We start from the raw sequence: 23,588 nt of genomic DNA, 5'->3' as shown, positions 1-23,588 counted from the left end.
AAGGTCTTTGCGAAGGAAAATGAAAAGCTAACTCAGGGATCACCTCAGGCTGAGATTCCAATAAGAGCCCAGGCCAGCCTAGCCACAATGGGGGAGGAAAGTATCTCACAATGCAGCCTGCATCTAGGTGCACAGGAGAAAGGACTGCAGTCTCTTTAGAACCTGCCATACAAAGGCAGTAGTCACATGCAACCAGTCACAGATAGTCAAGTGCACTGGCAGAAAAACATAAAGCATGTCAGCAAAATGTCCGGCAGGGCAGGATGGCACAGGTTTTCCTAACCAAACAAATACTTCTGTATCTACATGAGACTCATGCAGGGTTTGGAGCCTGGTTTTCTGGGATTGTTCTGGTTTACAGCACCCTGAGTGGGCCACAGACATGAAGTGTCTTACAATAAGACCTTGATTAGGATAACAACTGGTCAATTTTATTCACTCACTCACACACTCACTGGCACACTCATTCACATGGCAGTCTTATTACAATGTTATTATCCATTACACCACAGTCAAAACGGTAAAAAGGCAGAATTCTTGTATTATATATATGTCTATATAAGTATTATATATATTATATATATGTCTTTCATGCATGGAGAGTGTTGGCGTATTATTAATGTAGAGGTCTTACCTGAAGGTGAGTAAACCTGTGCAAATCAAAGGGAAAAACACTAGGCAGATGAGAACCCCAATCAAGGAGTTGTCCTCAGACAGCTCCCCCCACCAGGTCTTGGTCAGATACTTCTGTAATGAGAGAGACATCCAAATGGTAGTAGCAGTTATGGTCATGCTATTACTCAAAATAAAGAAATAATACACAATAACAAAGGTACCACATAAAGCTTAAGAGGAAAAAGCTAAAAGCATGATATGGAGGCTGCAAAACATTTCCCATAGTGCATCCATTCACCAATATTGTTGTGTGGCTAACATGGGACATGAGGACTTCTCTAGAAGATAACCTAGGATTTAAGGAAGATTGAGAATGTTTCAGAAGGTCCCAGTAAGGGTTGGTCACCCATGGCTTAAGGGACTAAATTAAGAGTTAGGCATAACATCGAATATTTATGGAGTACAGAAGGGACAAGAGAGGCTGCAAGCCTGCCCAGTTTCGGGACTCTTTACATTCCTTAACAAATAATAACCAGAACTTAGTAAAATGTGCAGCAGGGTAACACCAAATGATAGCCCCACCATGGGAATATAAAACTACTCTCCGTGCCTCTGCAACAGCTGGAGATGTGTCCATTCAAACTACATATTATTTTTTTACCTTTTTGTGATTGCTACAAATTTTGGGGCCGATTCACTGAACTAATCTAAGACAAAATCCTAAACGTATTACTTTTGGTATTCACAGAATGCACTTATGACTAGGCCTAGGCTGAAATTCCATTCCGCTCGCGGAATTTGAGTAATTTCGCGTTCCGTGGAGAACGCAAAATTGCCCAAACTTCTGCATTCCGCGAGTTCGCGAAATTTTTTGCTTGTTCGCGTTCTCAAATGCGTGTTCACGAGATATTTCCCCTTGAGCATGCAAACAGCGATTGCGAACAGTAAAAAAGCATTACAAAAAAGCAATTCCGCGTGTTCGCTGAATCTCTGCATGATTGCGGAGACTTTTTTTACCATTTCGCGGATATGAGAAGTTAGCCTGGCATATGATGTCCACTAATTCTAGTGGGCACCTTGCACCAGTCTAATCTACCCTTATTTATGGTGGTTGTAAAGTCAACCTTATAGAAAGCTATCCTAGTGGTAGCATGAACCAGCAGTCTTCAGGCTAAGACTTCAGTAGGCGAGTTAAGCAAGTTGTTTTACCTTATATAATCCCTTGAATACCAAATGAAAGGACACCAGACAAGGTATATATCAAATATATATGTATTTAATCTAAACACAACCCCTCTGTACTCTTTATTAGGTCAGAGGTAAAAATACAATAAAAGTCACACAGTTAATGCACAATAAGTTGCACAGTATACGTTATGCCCTAGGGGCCTCCCTAACCATATACTAAGAAAGTGGTATAAGTACCACGTGAAAGTTAGAAAACAGGTCTAGGGCCTGTAGAATTGCTGGGGATACGCTAAACAACCAAAGGTTAGGAAGTAGGAGACCCACAGGAGCCGCGTGCAGTGTCTAAACACGGGTGCGGGTTCGCATTGACTTTCTATGGAGTTCGTAAAAGTTACAAAGTTACAGTTTAAGGACACTTCCGGATGGACTAGGATGGAACTCTTTTAAACTAGGACACTTCGAGAGTCAAGACCCACGGGAGCACCAGAGTACTCGTGTTACCTCACCCAGGGAAGCCGGGTGCATAGGTGTCTTTTCGTGTCGGGTTTCGTCGTCGTTTTCTATGGAGAGCTGCAAAGAAGTGCTGCAGGCGACCAGAGGAAAAGTGTCTGGGTGGATCCAAGGGTGGATCGGAGATGTGAAGAACCTGAAAGAAGAGGGGACAGAGTCTGGGTCACTAGCCAGTGACTAGGAAGGAACCAGGAAGAAACCAGGCGATATTGAGTGCTTTGCAGGTGAAGAAGGCGTGCTTGTCTCTTCAGTCACGAGGTCCAGGCGGCATCGACGATGACCAGGAGCTGCATTCAAGCTGTCCCACGATGGATCTAGGTGACTGCGGTGTCGGTATCTGGATTGGACCCAACAAGGCTTGGCAGCCGCAACCCATGCAGGATGTCAAGATGGGTTCTGTTGCAGACCAGCAAGGTCTGTGGTGCTTCCCCCTTTCAGGGAAGCTGGAGCAAGCCTGGAGCAACCAGGAAAGCAAAGTAAATTCAAGGAAGCGTCTTTAGGGCTCACTAGCCAACGGGCAAGAAACCGGGAAGATGCATCGGGCACAATTGTGAAGTCGGGGCCCACGGGACACTCGTGGAGGGTGGGGGCCTGGGCTTTGGTACAAATGAGGCTCGGGATGAGGCTTCTCGTACCCCAATGCACAACTTCCTGAGGCTTCTGGAAAGGAGTTCAGTTACAAAAATGCAGGATGTCTAAGATGTCCGGTCCCACGTCTCTCATGTCCGCCATGTGTCTCAGCTTTGCTGTGGATGTGGGGCGGCATCAGAGAAGTCTGGAAGTCCAGTTCTTGAGTCGCAGAGTCTTCAGCTTCCAACGGAAGCCTTGAAACTACAGACCTGCGAAGTTGCTGTTGGTGCCTGTTTGCACAGGGTGGTCACTCCTTGACCACAAGGGAGGTGTCTTCCGTCTTCCAGTCAGAATGGAATGTCGAAGGTCCAAGATGTGTCTTACAAAGATTCGTCCAGGATACTCTAAAGTCCTGGGGACACAGCTCCTATACTTATACTAAGAATGGGGGCTGGATTACCTGACTAGGTCCCTTCTTTGGGTGGACCTGTGAAGGGGGTGTTTACCCCCCTTTCTCTTTGTCCAGTTTCGCGCCAGAGCTGGGGCTGGAGTGCCCCAGCACCGGTTTGAACCGGGCTATGCATGGAGCACCTGGTGTGCCCCAGGCAGTGTCTAGAAGCATTCACTGAATGCAGCCCTCCCTGCCCCAATACACAAAACCCCTGTCTGGGGAGGTGCTGGCACCTCCCTGGACAGGAAACCTATTGTCCAGGCCGCCCTTGCTGGAGTTTCCCCCAGCAACAGGAGGTCAGACTTGTGTCTGTGGCAGCAGTATCCATTTTGTGATGCTGAGGCTCTGTTTAACTTTAACCGGGTAAAGCAGTAACATACATGTCTTTTCACTCTAGAAGGGTGGAATGCTATCCCCGCCGCCAGAATTGGCGCGGGGGGGGGGGTAGTATTCCAAATTGTTTGCCACCTTCCACGACATGTTTTGATAAAGCCAAACCAAAGTTAGCATTAACCGCAAGGATTATAATGCACTTAAGAGTATATGGTATGGCTATATCACAGAACAGCTATAAGGAGATGGTTCCGAAAGCTGCAGAGGGGCTCAGCTCATGCCAGAGCACCCTCTCACATAAAACCAAGCACTCTGCCTCCAGGATTGTCGAGGCCTACCATAGGAGTGGCTTATAGGTGTATATGTGTCTATACGTAAAGGTAGACATAGGTATACTATATCTAAGTAAAGGGTGATTACACCACCTTACCCAGGCTGTGTGAACAGACCTGTGGTGTCAGTTTGGAAGGCAAACCAGGGGTGGCACAATACATGCTGCAGCCCCTGGTAGGCCTAGGGTGCACATATGCCCTGGGTACCTATGGTACACTATACATGGGCTCACAAGGGTGACCCAGTAACCAATCTGGCATGTACCTAGGTACATGACCTCCTCTATCACCCATTCCTAATGTTCCTTTTTGTAAACATTGCAATGCGGCCCATTGATTACACTTTATTCGGCCCCAGCCGGAGATTATGACTCAAGCAGGAGAGTACGGCCCTAGCCGGAGAGTACGGTCTGGGTGCAAAGAGGACTGCCCGGGTGCAGAGAGTACGGTCTGGGTGAGTAAATTCTGGCCCGAGTGTAGACGTAAAGTTAGCAGTCGTAAGTGCATTCTATGAATACCAAAAATGGTAAGTGCATTCTGTGACTACCAAAAGTAGTAAGTTTAGGATTTTGTCTCATATTAGTTCTTTGAATCAGCCCCGTTGTTGTATGTTTTAAATAGATGATACTAAACAGTAAACAATATGATTCCTTATGGCTATGCAGTGTGTGCTCTATTTTCTGATGGATGAAACATGATGGATGGATGGAAAAAACCATAGCGTGATTGTAATTATACTCTTATTTTGTCAAACAGCTAAGGGTAGTAATGAAAGTAGCATAGCAGCAGAGAGTTGAGAAGGTGGTGCCAGCATTCATGTGAGTTCCCAGAGGGTTAGGCTCTAGGTGTGCCAATGAGAACTTTGCCATGTTTGTGTATCTGCGTCACTGCCCTATTTGCCCCTCTCTGGCACTAGTCCATAAACAGGATAAAATACTTCATATTAAACTGATGTACTTACTCTATGCTACACCTAAAGTAATACTAACAGGTTCTGTACAAAGTCAAACATACTGTACGATGTGATGATAATCCACAGCAGAAATTATTGTCTACTGTACACATGCCTTGACATAAATCACAGATGAAGTGCAGGAGGGCTGGCATTGGGTCAGGTGAATGAGTGGATCAAAGCAGAGTGTTATGAAGTGCAAACTTACTTAGTAACTAAGTAAATTTGCAATGTACAAGTGGGTGCCTTAGATAAGTCATCTTTGCGAAAGTAGATGGACTGCAGTATTTATAGAGCAAAGGACTAGTTTGACATGTAGCATACTACTGTATCCCTCATAAAGGGTTACACAGTGCATGTGGGGTTGCTTACAAATGTACCAGAAAGTCCTTACAACAAACTGTTGTAAAGGGTAGAGACAGTAAGTAGATGTGTAGGGGTATGACAAAATGTATCATATGCAGTAAGATGATTGTAAAGAGATGTGTGTTCAGACATCTCCTGCTGCTTTGTAGGAATGAGAAGAGTCATTCCTCTGTCTCTTAGCATATGAAGATAATGTTTGCTTCCACCTATGTCTCACAAGGTAGGAACTGTGAATTTTGATAATGGTTTGAAATAAGGATCATGCTTGTTAAGTAGTCCAGTTTAAGTGTCTGAAATGACTAATAAGTTACACTAAAGGTTTTGAAATAGAGAGATGTTGGAAGAATGCGCCAGAGAAGGTGTTTCAAGATTGAAGTGACATGTTTGAATGTCATAGGGTTGGAAAACAGGTGGATGAAATGATGCAGGATGGTTTCAGTTGTACCAGGATGGTGTCAGGGAGGCCAGCCAGTAGTTGTTGCTCCGTTCATTGTCCCAAAGTATAAGGGCCTAATAGATCAGAGATTGAAAGTTATTTTGTGGAAGGGATGGCTTTATTATAGAGCAGACAGAGCAGACAAAGATACAACCAACCCATCCGGAATGTCCAATTGACATGTTTATTGAAGCACACGCTGGCATAAATATAGAACCGGAGAGCCTCCTAGCATGGATGTAGGCAGAATGAGAAGCCCTCGAGATTTATGCTGTTGAGCCAAGTCTGCATCTGTGGTTACAATGTTCTGCCACTGGAACGCATAGACACTTCCTTGATTTGATAGAGATGCACACCAGACAGCCAGATTTGAATGATTTCCGGATAAGATGTGTGGCTCTCTCTGTCAATGATAATTTAAGATATATTTATGTAGGTAGGAATCGCTACAATATTAGTGAATCCTTAATATTCCTTAATAGCGAATTGCAAATTGAGATTCGCTAATAAGGAATACATACCCATTCATTCCTATGGGCTAGGAGGCCCATAGGAATGAATGGGAAGATATTCTCCATTTGCGATTTGCTATTATAGAATTGCAAATAGCAGGTGCTATTTTAAGGGTGCCAGGGTGTCAAAAGGACACCCTGTTGCACCCCTGAAACGTGCATGTGTGCCACATGGCACTTTAAAAAAAAGCAAAAAAGTGTTTTCTAAAGGAAATCGCTAATTACCACCAACTTGAAGTTGGTGGTAATTAGCGATTCCTTAAGGCTAAAGTGCACTTTATTTTGTGCTACTTACATTGCATTTAAGGAATTGCAATTTGTGATTCCTTAAATGCAAGAGCAAAATAAGGAATCACAATTTTGTGATTCCTTTTTTTTACTAGTAGGTTTAAACTCACCTACATTGTGAATTTCAGCGTTAGCGCTCGCTATTTGGCCACCTACATATGCTCCCTAATGAGGAAACCATCCTATAAATCAAATATCATATATGTGCAATCTTTTTATAGTTTCACCTTTGCTTTGGTACAAAATTAAAGTTTAAAAAAACTATTCAGAATTACATTTAACTGGTGAGTTCATGCTTTTTTAGTCGGTCTAACACGTTAGAATGTGTCAAAGTATAACACATATATTTTACTGCATGTGAATCTCCTGTACGTCTCTCCAAGGTATCCATTAAACGGGCCTGCTTTCTTACACTGCGCGCCGATAACGTTACAATTTGTGCTTGTTAAATACTCGGTTCTGTGAATGCCGGCATCCTGGTGTACAGCGCTGTTGGTGGATTTTGCTGATCAAATAAACGTGGGTGCTGCATACTTTACGATTGCATTTACTTACTAAATCTCTGTTAAAACATGTTCAGGTCAGCATTTGCAACTGCTCTGATGTTGTCTGCGTTAATTCCTCCAGGGTGGCGTTTACCCATGCGTTCAATGTTCGCGACGATATGAAGTGTACCGAGGTGGCGTGTTTTAATGCGGTAGTGTTGTAAACATTGTTGTAGGACTTAGCCTATACAAAAAGGTGGTGGTCATCTGTTAGTGGTAATTTTACCACTCTCTGATGTGTGTTTATATATCACAATTAACTCAAATGTCGCTATTTGTGAGTGTCGTTCATGTGAGCATATCTGCTCTGGCAGTATCCGTGTGTGTTCTTCCGGGTCACGTGGACCCTTTCCTTCTTGTTTCAATGCGCCCTGGTAGTATATTGTGATGCACTGGCATCGTGAACCATGTTGTAGTATGTTGTAATGGATAGGTGCCATCTTGTAGTGATGGTGATCTCTAATTTCTCGAATTGTAAAAGATACCAACACTGATTGGTTTTATCTGGTGATGTTCATCAAGGACATGATGTGGGATTAAGCATGAAGGTAGAGTGAACAATACTATAGATTCATTCAGTTCATAAACTCATCATCAGCGGTGATCAACGCTGGAAAACCTTATTTACGGATATGTAACCTGTGAAATGAAAATGACGTGAAATTTACATAAAAATTAAAGGTAACCTGAAAATTCCATGCGTTCATTTAGTCCATACGGTTTGAGATCTTCAATATGTTTTATCCAAATATTCTCTCTTTGTAGCAAAAAGTTGCTGTTGTTCGTTCCCTCTCTTTTGGTGATGATTTCCAGGGCCAGAAATTTTAATTGACTGATTTTGTCTTTGTTCTATGAAGTGGCTAGCCATGATAGATTTCATATTTTGTGTTCGTTTGCTGCTTTTATGTTCGTTCAATCTCGTTTTTATTTTTATTTCTGTCTTGCCAACGTAGACTTTGCCAAACGGGCATTTTAGAAGGTAAATCAGGTTCATGTAGTCACATGTTGCTGTTACTTTCAATTTGACATCAGTGCCCTTTCTGGGATGTGTTATCACAGCTCATGGGATGATGTTGCGGCAATTATTACAGTTATAGCAAGGTAGTGTGCCTTTCGCTGTAGTTATTTGTGTTTTGTCTTCTTTGGTCTTAAGAATTTCTCCTACATTTTTTACTCTTCTGTATGAAACAATGGGATCCTGGGCAAACAAGTTTTTGAAATCTGGTTCCATTTTTCTAATTGTCCAATGTTTTTTCACAATCTTTTTGTAAGCTTTACTCAAAGTTGAAAATTTGGTGACTACTGTCATTCAATTTTGAGGTTGTCTGGGTGTGGTCATCATCAGATTTTCTCTTGATTTTTTTTGGGCTTCGAAGTTCTCTTTGTGCTAATCTTGATAACATTTCTTTTTGTTGAACAGAACATCTCACTGTGTTGTAAACAATTCTTTTAACCCAAAGTACTTGTGAGAATAGTAGATGTTGTTTTAAAGGCTGTTGATGGATACTATTGTAGTGTAAAGTAGTATACATATCTGACCTTTTTCTGAAGATGTCTGTTTCCAGTCCATTGGGAGTTTTCTTGATTAAAACATCCAAGAAAGTAATTTCTTCAGACTGAATGCCAAATGTAAATTGAATATGTTCATCTACTTGATGGAGATCTGTTAATGCTTTATGGAGTATTGTCTGGGATCCTGTCCATAGTATAAAAATAATTCTATAAACCCTACAAACAATTTAGTATGTTCTTTCGACATATCTTTGCATAGAATGTGATCCTCTTCAAAATGGTTCATGAAAATGTTAGCGTAGGATGGTGCTACACAGTTTCCCATTGATGCTGCAGTAAGATGAAGGAACCATTGATAGTTCCATCTGAAATTTCTTTGGTAGAGTGTAAAATAAAGTAGCTCTATCAGGAACAATTGTAGATCTTTGTATAAGTTTGATCGTAGCAAGGTTTGTCTGATGGCTTCTATACCTAGTTGGTCAGGAATTGATGTGTATAATGATTTAACATCGATTGTGCACAATGTTACGATGATAGATCTGTTTGGGAAATTTGATTGAGTTGTATTAAGAAGTCAGTAGTATCCTTGATGTATGTGTTAATTTTCACTACACTCGGTTGTAAGTATCGATCTAAAAATGTGCCAACCGGTTCATGTATGCTGCCTTTTGTTGAGACTATAGGTCGAAATGGTGGATTGTAGGGATCTTTGTGGATCTCTAGTACCATATATATTGAGGGGCTCCAGGGGTTGCTTTGAGTTAAAAACTTTTTGATTTTCTCATTGATTACTCCATCTTGAGCTGCTTTTGTGACAATGTTATGCAAGTTTTTAGAAAACTGTTCAATTGGGTTAGTCTCTAATTTGGCGTAGGTGTGCTTGTCCCATAAATGTTTTTCTACCTCTCTGTTGTAATGCCTGGTGTTCATAACAACCAACGCGCCTCCTTTGTCGGCTTTTTGACATATTATTTCTGGGTTTTTGGCAATTTTCTTGATAATTACAAATTCTTTGTTCGTTAGATTTTTATATTTGGATTTTGTAGAAAAGTTAAGGTTTGATATCTCTTGTTTTATCAAATTTTCAAAAATGTCAAAACTCTTATGACTAATTGGTGCTATGGACGTACTTTTGGGCCTCAACGCCCGCAGTTGATCTTCCTCTTGGCTGAGTTGAGGTTCTATCACATTCTGAAAGAAATATCTTAATTTCAAATTCTGCCTCAGTTTAAATTGACTGACTTCTATTTCCAGACTGTTAGTGTGATCGGTTGGAACAAAGGATGTTCCTTTTTGTAAAGTGTTTAATTAGATGTTGCTGAATTGGTGATCTGATATCTTTATTACTAAGTTTGTTTCTTCGTTTTGTCTTTCTTTCCTCTGGTCGACATACTCGTTGTTTTGGGATGCTCGTTTTCTTTTTGCCCTCCTGGGTCACCTTTGTAGCCTGGGCCTATCTCTAAAAAAGAGAAACCAGATGTTTGAGGAATTTCTTGAACTTGTTGTGATGGAACATATATTTGTTTCTGTTGGTTGTGGCCTCTTTGTTGGTTCGAAAAGCTTGATGCATCACTTTCTGAAGATGAGGTTTCCGTATGCTGTGAATATGGTTTGTTGTGTCTTCTCCTAGCATATTCATTCGCCCAGCTATAAACTTCCCCTCGTTTGTAATCCAGTGTGTCCCTCCGTAATTTGCTAATTTATCGCTCATTGACTTCTTGTGTGTGTTAGAAGAATTGTACAGTGGTATCCTTAAGGATTTTGGTCAATTCTTCATTGGTCATGATGTCTGCTAATCCGGTTTTCACTGTGTTTATTTCTTTTGAGAGCTTGTCTAGAATGTTAGACAGTTCTTCTATTATAAACAGTGATTCGTTGTCTAAACATGCATAATTTGTCCTGATTTTCAATCACACAGGAGCTGAGCCCAAAGCATGAAGATGCCAGCGCCTCTTAGCCGCAATTAATTGAGAGATTTGAACACGTTTGTTTGAGTTACTATTTCTCTTCTTTTCTAAACAATGGTGTGAAGGCAGGCGGTTGCGAAGCTTGACACATGGTTTTAAAACGCATTCCCTCTTTAATGCTTTGACAGGCAAACACACAGCTTGTGTCCGGATTCACTCGTTCACATGCAAGAGCCCTGAACACCACTTACATTGCAGATAACAGGAGATCGTTTAAAAGGCTGTCTTGTGAAAGACACAAGGCAAGTGTCAGTTTGAATTATTTGTAATAAGGCACGTCTGTTTAAGGCAAGCTTTTCACTCACAAACACTGTGGAATTTTTTAATATAAAGTTCTCTTGTGGCAATGTTCGTTAAAGTGCACCTAAAAAATAGCCATTCTTAATTATTCTTTTCAGAAAAGTCCATTGAACAGTGCAGCTCATCCCGTTATTAAATGCCAAACAGCTTACGTACTTACCTCTTTTCCATGACAGGTAAGAATGGTCTCACGAGTGGAGCAATCAGAAGTAGGAAAAATATAAGTCTGAGTCCATACTTACATCCCTGTAATATTCTGTCATGATGTAGAGTCTGACCAAGTACTGGTCCTGAGGAGAACCCTCAAAGGAAAATAGGGTTCGAAACGCGTCAACCACACATGGCTAGCTGCAACCATCACGATTTCACTGAATGATACAGTGTGCAAACAAGGCATTCAGCTTGTTGTAATGCTATTGTCCACTAGCTGGTTTTAGCAGGTTGCAGGTACCTAAATTATAAATAAGTCTGCACCGCTATTGTTTCTTTTCTAACTCTCAAGGACTGGTCATTTATGTTGTCAATAGTTTGTTTTTTGTCATGTATTTGTTAAATGTCAACTATATTGTATTCACTATTTGATGTTGAGTTGAATGGTAATATGTATGTCCCTTTTCTATGACTTGAATTTAATGTTTTTTATGTATGCTATACAAACAAAGGCTTAAAGTAAAAGATGAAATAAAACCCCCCAACCCACTTTATGTGTCAAAAGGGATTTGTCTAAAGAGACTTACGGGCCCATTAAGATGGCGTGCGGATTGCTCCCAAAGGGCCGGCGGTAGCTACCGCCGGCTCGGCGGGGGCAATCCGCCCACCATCCTCAACAAAATGACCCCCCGCCACGTTAGGATGGCTGGGGGTCTGTGGCGGGGAGAAAGTCCGTCCGCCGCATTTTCGCTTGTCGACTTCGCGACCGGTGGAAAAAGTGCTTTTCTATGGTGGTGGTGTCTGCGAGACACCGCCAACCATATTACGATGAGGGCGGTCCGATGCTTTTCCACGATGGCGTTGCCGCCGTGGAGAAGCATGCGGTCTTTACTTAGGGGGCCCGTTGCAGGCCCCCATGGTGAAGGTGAGGTGGGGGGTGCACATGGGGGGTACCTGTGGTACACCCCTGCATTTGCATACACAATGCGGCAGGCACCGCACTGCGCCTGCCGTTTTGTGTATGCAAATGCATAACATGCATTGTTAACATTGCTGCGGGTGCTGGTGTAAACACCGCCCGCCACAATGTTAAAAATGCATGATGCACCCACCAGTGTGGCGGGCGCATCATAATGTGCATGGTGGGACTGCTGCTCAGATCGCGGGCGGTCCCGTTTTCCACGAGGATGGCGGGCAGACAAAGTCCGCCCGCCATCCTAATGTGCCCCTTAGTCAAAAAACACGTCCAAACAATCTCTAGTTACTAGCTTAATTGGTGGCCTAGTTTGGGCGTGAATATAGGCCCAACCCCTCATTGGTAAATAATTAATTAATCAGCACTGAAAATTGTCATGCAAGAGTGGATTATTTGACCCATCATCATTCATTTACTTGAAAAATAATTGCGCATTATAATTCAGGCTATAATGCTCTAAGTTTATTTATGTATGTGTACTGACAGCAACACAGTTGTGAAGAGAGTCGTTCTTGCATCTTGTTGGCGAGACTGTGTAGACTTGAAACAGCAAGTGATAAAAATTTGGCACTAGACTCTGCAAGCACCAACCCAGACAGTCTCCATTTAATGACAGCTCTGACGGGCTAATGTTGGGTTTGAGACAGGGGAGAAAGGCGCCTATAGCTATGGGAAATATAGGGCGCTCATAAAGGTGCACTAGTTCAGAAAAATGAGTACCATTTTTAACTTGTAAGACAGATTGAAAAAATCATTAGCACAATTGTGTGAAGAGAAAAAACATTAAAACCCTGTATGTGTGGGTGTGCGGCAGCACAGTAGCACGAAACGAGAGGTATGCCCCCCCATGTCTACAGCAATGCAAATACTCCTCTTTCCATTAAAATGATGTTGCCCAAATAAAATCAAAGGATGTCTGCTTGGGACTGCAACAATGGCCGCCTTTTAGCAGAGATCTGATTAGTTTCAGGGAGTGCAGGAGTGCTCTATGGGGATGGAGATTTAAACATGGCTCCAAGCTCAGAATGTAAGCCAGCCTTTCAGGCATCAGTCTGTGCTGACGCACTCCACAAAAGAGCTGTAGCAGAAGGCATGTAAACAGGGGCAGAACTTCCATGGGTACAGTAGGTGCAGAGGCACAGAAGCCTGGAAGCTTGAAATGGCCCCTGAGCTCTGATTATTGTTGTATTTCACTGTTCAAACTGAGGTAGGAAGCCCTATTTCCATTCTGCCACTGGGATCCAAGGCTCTAATACACTGACTATGCCACTGCATGCAAAGGCTAAAAATCAACAGAGCCGACAATAAAGCCAGAATGGCGCATTCTGTAGTTGGATAATCAGAATGGTCACCTTGTTACCTTTTGCGTCTCTGTTGCGGACTCATCAGGAGGTAACTCTGTGCCAAAATCATCACGCTTTTCAGTGAGTTTTCAATAAGCTGTTTTCCTTTTGAAAGTAAACTTTCGATGTCAGCCAGCATTGGGAAAGTAAAACTATTACACTACATAACAAGCCATGCATATACATTTTGTTTCTGTTTGGGTTGTTGTCGAGAAACACACACAAGAAAAGGAGATTTCTGCCTGGATTCTGTTGTTTGCTTAGCTGGTCAGAAAATACCTGGGGAATCACATTTCATAGGTGGTAAAAATGTGAGTCTCTAGTTGGCAGAGGTAGGTACCTTTCACCAAGTAGGGGCCCTAGCTTCTAGTCAGGGTAAGGGGGCTACACTCCTAAAATAACCCCTGCTCACCCCTTTGGTAGCTTGGCATGAGCAGGCAGGCTTATCTCAAAAGCAGTGTGTAAAGCAGAACTGGGGTCCGGAGCACAGGATAGGAGAACACTCTACAGAGCAACGACATGCTCTGCCTCCCCCGTCCGCCCTAGGCTTGGAATCTAGGGGTCTACTTATTACCCCAGTACAAGCCTCTTGGGTATTCCCTGCCAGTACTGGTTACTAGCCACCAATTTAGCAGAACCAGACGGTAGTGCACCACTCACATTTTACTTTTTTGGTCCTGACGAAGTGCCACTAGACCCGTTACAGGCTTAAGAGGCACGAAACATGTTGACCTATTTGCACCTTAACAGCCCTTGAGGAACATTAAATCCAGGTAGGGGCGCACACACTGTATTTTAATAAGGCTCAAACTACCTAACCAATAAACTTGACCAGAGTAGGACTGCTTCTGACCTTTTTTATCTCACCTACCTGTGCACTACCCAGTCCTCACACCTGCATGCACCCAACAGCTTCTTCAAAAAATCTCTGACAAAGAGTCCCGCTTACGGGAGGCCGTCAGGCATTGCAGCACCGGTATGATGAGGAGTGAGGCCCAATGATGAAGCAGGACATCCTCTGGGGGGTGTGAGGGCATCATGAAGAAAGACCTCCCCTTCCCCTTCCCCACACGTCCAGTTAGGAACTGTATACCTTGCTGATCCACAGTCTCACTTGGGAGCCTGTGTGCAGGACCTCATTCTAACCTAGCTCCCAGTTCCTCTAATTTTTGATATATTTAGTATATACTCAGCAACAAGGTGCTGTAGTGGTGGGCGGAACGTCTATGTAACCTCACCAACCGCCACAGCTCCTCATCTCCTTGAATTCAGGTTCAGCAACAGTACAGAAACAACACTCATCGATACCACAGGTGACATGCTGATGATTCTTGACAGAGGAGGCACAGCAGCTCTCATTCTCCTGGACCTCTCTGCAGCATTTGACATGGTCTCACACCCCATCCTCATCAAGTGTCTGCACAAGATTGCCATCCAAGAACCCCCTCTCTGCTGGATCTGTTCCATTTTAACTGATAGAACACAATCTGTTAGCCTTGCATCGTACTCCTCTGAAGCCGCAAGTGCACCTTTGGAATGCCACATAGTTAATTGCTTAGCCCCACCCTCTTCAGGGCATACGTGATCCCTCTGTTCAACGTTATCTGCGCACACTACATCAATATCCTCTCCTACACCGATGAGACAAAATTCCTACTCTCCCTCTCCGATAAGACCCCCAGCTCAAGAAACATGTTAACAGCCTGCACGTCTGAAGTCACTAACTGAGCTAAAGCCAACTGTCTCAAGCTCAGCACAGACAAGAGAGAAGAAGTGATCTTTGGCAAGAACACCTCACCAAGGTACTCAAGCTGTAAGCCAGCCGAACTAGAAACAACACCCACACCCGCACCCAGCACCCAGCACCCACTTCAGGAACCTTGGAAAATCTTTGACAGCAAACTGGACATGGGAGGTCAATGACATCCTACATCATGCTTTCACATCCTGCAGATACTGAGAAAGATTTTCAAATGGCTCCCAAGCAACATTAAAAAAATTCACTCACGCCTTAGTCACCAGCAATTTTGACTACAGGAACACCCTCTACACCGGCATCACCAAGCAACCTACGAGAAGACTACAAAACATCAAGAACTTGGCAGCCAGACTCATCTTCAACCTGACACACAGCACTCTCATCATGTCACACCTCAAGGAGCAACAATACCTCTTAATTCATAAATGCCCTAATTTCAAACTCCTCACACACACATTCAAGGCACTACACATCTTTGGGCCCATCTATCTGACCAGTTGCTTCTGCTTCCACCAACCACCCATACACATCCACTCCGCAGGACTCCTATTCGCACACATCCCACACATACACAAAAGAAGTTCAGGTAGATGAGTGTTCTTTTACATTGCTCCTAAAGCTTGGAATGGCCTCCTACTACATGTCAGAACTCTGCAAAACGCATAAGATCTGGCTCTCCAATTAACCAAACTACTATAGGCAGGGCTAGGCACACACACCTGCTCAGTGCCAGGATACCCTCTCGGGTGATAATGCGCTTTACAGATACGTATCACATAACTCTATCAGTATGTATATGGCATAACAAATGCGGAACGTATTAAAGCACTTAAAAAGAAAAATTCATTCAAAAAGCTGTATTTATTGCTAAAAAAAATATTTAATTGCACAACATTTAATTACGATTTCTAAAACAATTTCCTTAAAACACATTCATAAAGGAAGATCATATCATATGGCTACAACAGTCCTCAAGGAGAATAGACATGGACAACAAACTTTGTCTTGTAAGTGTTAATTTGGATCCTATTTAGACAACAGAGGGCATCCCCTCTGACACGAGGAAAACTGTCACCCAGGCCCTCGTCACCAGCAGACTGGACTACGGGAACGCCCTCTACGCAGGAACAACAACCAAGCTCCTGAGATGGCTGCAACACATTTAGAATGCCTCGGCACGACTGATCCTCAACGTCCTCCGACGCAGCCACATCACACCCCACCTGAGAGGCCTGCACTGGCTCCCCGTCAACAACAGGATCACCTTCAAACTCCTCATCCACACACACAAAGCCCTACACAACGTTGGACCAGCATACCTCAACGACCGACTAAGCTTCTACACCCCCACCCGAAGCCTCCGCTCTGCCAACCTCGCCCTCGCTACAGTTACACGCTTCCGGAAAACCACCGCCGGCGGCAGATCCTTCTCCTACCTCGCCGCCAAGACCTGGAACACTCTCCCTACCAGCCTACGACAGACCCAGGACCTGCTGGCCTTCATAAGACTTCTCAAGACCTGGCTTTTCGATCAGTAGCTGCACCCCTCCTCCCCCCCCCCCCCCCAGCGCCTTGAGACCCTCACAGGTATGTAGCTCGCTTTACAAATGTAATGATTGATTGATTGACCATCTATTGCAGTATAGCTTCTTGCAGAGTCTCTTAATATTAAAACAACCGTTTTTGTCTCAACATGCACCTAATGTTCAATTCGATTGATTGCTTGCACCGTGACCCAGAGCCGAAACCGGAGGAAGCCGGTCGTCTGATTCAAAAGCCATGACAACACAACACCCCATGGTCTAAAAGGAATTGAACATTAGGTGCATGTTGAGTACACGTCCCAAATAAGGGAGAGTTGCCTTTGCACTCTAACATGCTTCTATGTGCAGGTGCTCTCCTGAGATAGGAGATTAACATCCAGCAGGACGGTGGACATTTAGCATCTCCTGTGGAAGAAGAAATGAAGGGTACCAAGGAATTAGAGGGGCACCCACAACGAGGTACTGTATTCAAAACCCATCAGTCTATTTTTACTAGGGCCCCAGCCCCTTCAGAAATGTAAATGTGTAGATTTAAAAAAACATGGGAGTTGACCAGAGAGAAGAGCTGACATTCACATCCCCTCAACATTTGTGAGTGCTACAAAATCTAAAATCATTATTTAATTACTTGTGCAAGTTTGCAATTGCCTGCCCTGGCATGTGACAACATAAAGGTTCCCCCTACCTCATCAACCATATGCAAAAACCCTCAGCCCCTGCATCTATATACTTTTGTTTCTTCTCTGCAATAGCATTGAACTCAGGCTTGGAATGCAAGCATTGAATGTGTTATTCTGAGGCCTGTGATTGATTTAATCCATCTCAGGTAGATGATACAGAACAACGGTAATGTAAGACCATCAGAGGCCAATCACAGGCTGGGTATTCCCACACCTTTTAAAGAGCTCAAGTTTGTGAAGCCTGAGAGAGCATATGAATGGACAAAGAAAGAGGGTTTGAAAAGGGTAAGCAGACAAGTGGAAGTTGTGGGTGGGTGCCCCTACCTCATCCTTCACCTATCTGCCCAGGCACATCTGGAGGGAAAACAGAAAAAGATGGCTGGACAGGAAGAATTCTCAAGGAACTTCTACAGCCACGTAGTCAATACGTACCACGTGGCCACTGGATTATTATTCCAAACACATTTGTTTTATCGTTTTTTTAAAGTTTCTTAAAGTTCAAAAAACAAGCACAAACAAAATTACCATCAAAACAGTGGGTTCATGTACACAGTATCTACAAAAATACAATTTTACAAATATACAATATTTACAACAATCGAGTCAAACGAAACAAATAATGACACACCCAAAACAGTAAAGCATATCATGTTTCAATTAAATTGCAGTTATGTACAGTGCAATAATGATGCATGAAACAAAAAAGGGGAGAACCAGTCCTTAGAATAATAAACTCAAGGGACAGGCGGGATTGAGATGGAAATAGGTGCCTGCCTGTCTACCAAAACCTGTGGTCAAATATTTCTTGAGGGTTACACTGCTAGGGTCCAGAATAATGAAATTAGTTGTATCCTAGCGGCACCCTTTGAGATTGCCACAGGGTGGGAATGTCGACGCGTTTCGAACCAGGATGTTGTAGGTTCTCTTCAGGACAGGGACTGGGGACAATAGATCTGTAACAACATACGGAGTGGGTGTCAAATATATCTCATAGTACTATGACAATCTACTCTGGCTCCAAAGAAAAAGGGGGAGTAGTTACCTGCACAAGGCCGCTAGAGATGCCGTAGTGTGGGTAGGTCGCAAAAAGGCATTCCAGGCTGAAAAAACATGTAAACAGTACTCAGCACGGTCAGTGACCCGTTGCATATGGGACAATTGGCATAGCGATGGATTGGCGCGGAGCCTAAACTAATGTGCATCATACCTGCAATTTACACACTGATGAGCTGCAAACGTGATGCCCGCGACGCGGTGCACACTCAGGATTGATGGGCCGCTCTCATTTTACAGTGAAGGTGATAATATCTGAGGAAGTAGCCACAAGAAAAAATCCGCTATTAATTTAAAATCAGTGAGACTGCCGATTATGAAAAATCGAGTGCAGCCCACCAGTCATAGGCAAAAGGCCATGGAAATCGTTCCTACCTGAACTTCCAACAAACACTGAGCGGAGGGGGCGCCTCGGCACGTAACCCAATTCAAGCCAGCAGGCGGTGTCAATTTCACCGGATCCCGCTACAAGGGGAATGAGAATGGTTGCGTGTTAGTCCCAAACTCTGGTGGCCAGGGAAACTCGTGGCGCTTGAGGTTACTATCAAAATGCCCTAAACACTTACTCGTTCAAAAGGAGTCAATCGGTTGTGTCCACACGGAGTTCTGTCTATGGATAGAGCGCGGCTCCTAGCAGGGATATTTAAAACTGCCGGGTCAGAAGACTGGTGGGAGTGGCCAGTGGGGGCCCTATGGAATGCTGGATGATGTAGTTTAAATTGACCGCACTCACAGGGGAACTTGAACGCACGGACGTTACAGTCTGAAAACCTCTCGCATTTTTCATACAGGCCAGAGTTAACATAACACGTCACACATTAAGAAATACAGTCTACTTTCCCAAAAATTACAAAGCTGCGTATGTAAACGAGAGCGCATCGAGAGCATATTTACAACCCAAATTTTTAGCGTGAAACTGGCACAAATTCACAAATAGTAACAACAGCTCTGAAATCCCATACTGGCACAAATACACAGCAATAAAGACAGCTCTGGAATCCCATACCCGGTTAAATGATCGTGTAGGAAACTCCCTCAATAATGACAAACGTAGATTTCCAAATTAATAAAAATAAAATGAAGAAAAAGGGGAAAATGGGGAAAATGCAGCACAGCCAACCTCAACTCCGTGGATCGAAAGGAATTTACAAACTGGCAGTCTCAGACATTTCATTCAGACCGGAGTTGGATGTATCGAATTTCAGTATGAGGTACGCCTCCTTCTGGGAAAGCCAAAGATCAGGATCACCAGTACCACCCCTGATAACGGCTAGAACAGTCCATCTGATGTCAAGACAGGAATGTTTTTGTTGCAGGAAATGAGAGACCAGAGGGGCTGTCATGTTTTTGTTGTTGATCCTTGACCGATGTTGAATAATTCTTTGGCGGACCTCCTGCGTGGTTTTACCAATGTACAGCTTCTTGCACGGACATTGTATGGCATACACAGTGTACTTGGTCTTACAATTCGTATGTTCATTGTGACGCCAAAACCTGTTACCATCCGTGAACAACGAGCCTTCTATTGTGAGATCGCAGACGGAACATGTCCCGCATTTGCGGTGCCCTTTGACTGGATTGGTTCCAAAGATTGTGCTTTGAGAGTCCCTTTTTGGAGGTGGTCTAGTAGATGTAATCATTTCACCAATACTCCTGTTCTTTTTAAGAGCAAAGAGAGGGACACCTATGTCCGGGAGAATTTCCTGCACCAAATGCCAACTTTTTTTGATGATATTTTGGAGTTGGTTCGTGTGCGGGCCAAAGGTGGATACACATACCATCCTCTCAGTCGCTCGTCTTGGTCTCTTCTCAAGGAGATGTTCCCTGGGTGTCCATCTCGCTCTCTTCATAGAATGTTTCAAGAGTTTATGAGGGTAACCTCTTTCCTGTAGCTTTGAGGTCAGGCCTTGTCCATGCAACTCAAACTGCTGGATAGTGGAACAATTCCGTCTTACCCGGAGGCACATCTGGAAGCACATTGCTGAACTGTACTATTTATTGGTTCCCTTACGCTCATCTTACATGTTTACCTCATGTTGCCATTTGCTCTGCTACTCACTTTAGCCTGCTTCTACTAATACCACCTATGTACAATTTGACATTATGTGCCCCCATTCTCTATCATCTTCCTGCGTACCCCTTTTATTTTAAACTGCATCTTTCTATGACCCCCTTCCCTTCCAAATTGTAGTTGCATTGTATTTCCCTCTACTTCATAGCACTTTGTGAGTGTGTATGTAAGTTCACTTTATACAAATACTTATAAGGGACCACAGAATTAAAGAGCCACAAGTGAACTGGATGTCCTCACCCACCTGCACTCCTCCATTTGACATGAAACTCCTGGCTTTAGAGTTCTCAGCCAGCCACATGCAGGTGGTGTCTCCCCAGGATGAGGACACTCTAGTCAGGAGCTGCTCAGCATCCACCTGATTTTCTCCACAGCACTCTGAGAAGACACCTAAAATCAGCATAAAGAACATCAAAAGCTGTCAAGGAGGCCAAACCAGTCCAAATAACACTCTTATCAATGCTAACATTTGGAAATATCATGCAAAAGGAGATAAACATTATATTACTATGTGAAAAATTAAACAACAAACCTAACAGTGACAGACATCAAAAACACCCAAACTGTTGGGGGTGGAGCTTGCCTAGTTCCAAGACGGCTGCATGTTAAGAGAGCTCCGGCGGCTGCATTATCATCGGTCATGATCCTGATGCCTAGGGTGCCCCGCTAGCCCTACAGGAACCTCTGATTACCCCTACCTGCAGGTGGGGACACCGGGACCCCCAGGTAGCGCCCCTCCTGGTGCTGTGGTAAATATTGCGGCTGACGGCGGCCTAGACTGGATCGAGCAAGCATCCTCGGTGTGGCATGACTGGCATCTCCGTACGGCCCCCGTCAGGGTGGTCGGGCGGTCCTGAGATCGTATTACCGCCGCTGCATCCTGAGCACAGTTGCTTCTTCTGGCTTCACTAGGGTGCGTGCATGTGGCGTGATTCTGGTGGGCGGGGAGCTGGGCCTGGGAACAATATGGAGGAGGCCCGTGATGGACGACGTGGGTGCGGTGCTGTAGCACCATGGAGCCTGCATCGAGGGAGAGCAGTTTACAGAGCCGGCTGGACCTGAAGGCGTCTAAAAGTCTCCATTATGCTTTAGCCTCACAGCTGGGAATGCATCAGAAAATGACAGGCCCACAGCGGCAGTAACTGGATGTTGCTGTGCCCGCGTTGGGGTTTACAGCCCAGCTGGGAGGCTGTTGATTGGCGGTCTATCGGTGGTGACGCTCCTAGAGTAGGAATTCTCTGACCACCTAAGGGAACCTATTCCTCCAGCTGCTTATAGCGATACTTAGGTGCCTCACACTAGTCTGAGACATGGTCTGATGAATTCTGGGGTGCCCCCTTTTGTGTAGAATGCTCACTGGTCAAGGATTTCCAACCTGGCTCATATCGCTGCATTCCAAGGCTTTTGACTCTTTTTTAACACACAGAAGCAGCAGCACTAGTCTAGGAGTGATCAGATCGTCTGAAGCCTACAACATGGGTAAAACAGAGACACCCCAAACTAAACTTCATTTTGATCTACCGTAGATGCCAAGACCCCGGGACTCTGAGGCTGTTGGCTCTGGGGCTGCCTCAGACCACACAGACCCCATTGCTGATACAGACTTGAAACAAATATTAATGACTATGCAGCAGAGTTTGACCAAAATAGATGGGAAGATTGATGCTCTCTGCTTCTGTATAGACAGAATATCCAAACCATTAAACAAACATGCAGAGAGACTGGACAATGTAGAGAGGAGGGTCTCTAATGCAGAGGATGGAGTGAACGTGGACAGAGCGACACATAAAAAGCTAGATAAACTCCTACTCACCTTACAGGCTAAAACAGAAGACTAAGGGGGCAGTTTCAGAAGGAATAATATCCGAAGTGTGGGTGTGGTGGAGACAACCAATATAGACAATATGGCGTGTTATGTGGAGCACCTTCTGGTAAAGATAATGGGTAGAGATACCTTTTCAGATATGTATGTGTTGAACAGGCCCACCGTTCTCTTGTATCACGACTGGTGCTGGTAGCTCATCCTCGACCTATAATTGCGAGGCTGCTGAACTATAGGGATCGCGATGGAGCTTTGTGCAAAGCCCGAGAGCTTGGTGTGTTGCGTCATGAGGAATCTGAGCTATCCATCTTCCCTATTTTATTCTACAGGCACAAAATGCCCAACGTCTGGTTATCCCAGTTGAACAAACACTCTGAGAACTGCAGCTAGACTATGCCATGACATATTCTGCTAGGTTGCGAGTGATTTCGTTGGGTAAGGCGCCCTATTTCACAGTCCCCAAGTCACTACTCCAGTTCATCAAGAAGTAAGAGGGTTCTGGCAGTAGATGAAACTCCCCGCGAGTGGTACATGAGGATGGAGAAGACCAGCCTGAAACAGATGAACAGTGAACTACACATGGCTCTATAAACTGGCATCATTTGCTGACACTGAGATTTTGACCTTATACTATGCTTCCATGCTTTATTCTCATAGGTCTTCTTCCATTTACAGGGATTTGGGGATGTTGGGGGGTTGAAGGGTAGTGTGATTGGAGCCAATAGAGATGAGGTTGTCATTCCGCAGGGTATTTGCATTGCCTGTTGATGAAGCTGTTTTGGTTTGCTTAGAAAATAATGCTGACCTAACCTACAATATGAGCTGAGAGATCTCTTGCATTTTGATTGCTCTTTGCTTTGCTGCTATCCCGTACACACTCTGCCATGCTACTAATAGAGGGGGTATTCCTGCTACCGCTCAAGTTTTCTTTTCCCTGCAATGGGCACCCGGGGCACTCACTATATTACACATGACACCTATGTGGATAAAGCCGACAAGGAGAAATAGAACCAGTAACATCTACCCCCATGTGTTTAACACTCATTACCTTTTATTGTCAGTTGATCCTTTTGGGAGGATGGCTGGGGTGTGTTAGGGGGGACTCTAATCTGCTATGGAAGTTGAGGTGTTGCATAGTGCAGGTGGGAACCTTATTGTTTTGGGTTGTGTTATGTTGTTTTTGAGAAAATATACTGATTACTATATGACTGGGTGTAGCAGATGGGGTGTCTTGCATGGTGTGCAATTGCTGACGTGGACATGTATGTGGTCGGCCATGCGGCTTATCATTTGATTAGATTTTTTACATTGAA

The 23,588-nt window shown here is 44.0% G+C and overlaps 1 protein-coding gene across 1 annotated transcript in view; it reads right to left on the bottom strand.

Moving 5' to 3' along the window:
- The window catches only part of LOC144774087 (transient receptor potential cation channel subfamily M member 2-like), a 900,698-nt gene that overhangs the window by 237,889 nt on the left and 639,221 nt on the right, over nt 1-23,588 (bottom strand). The window contains 2 exon segments of the mRNA XM_078659113.1: nt 635-747; nt 20,698-20,843. Coding sequence (XP_078515239.1) covers nt 635-747; nt 20,698-20,843 — 259 coding nt within the window.

Source organism: Lissotriton helveticus, chromosome 8 (genome assembly GCF_964261635.1).
Source record: "Lissotriton helveticus chromosome 8, aLisHel1.1, whole genome shotgun sequence".
In the NCBI taxonomy this organism is placed as follows: domain Eukaryota; kingdom Metazoa; phylum Chordata; class Amphibia; order Caudata; family Salamandridae; genus Lissotriton; species Lissotriton helveticus.
The sequence above is the reverse complement of the archived record's forward strand: the minus strand, read 5'-3'. Positions and strand labels throughout refer to the sequence as shown.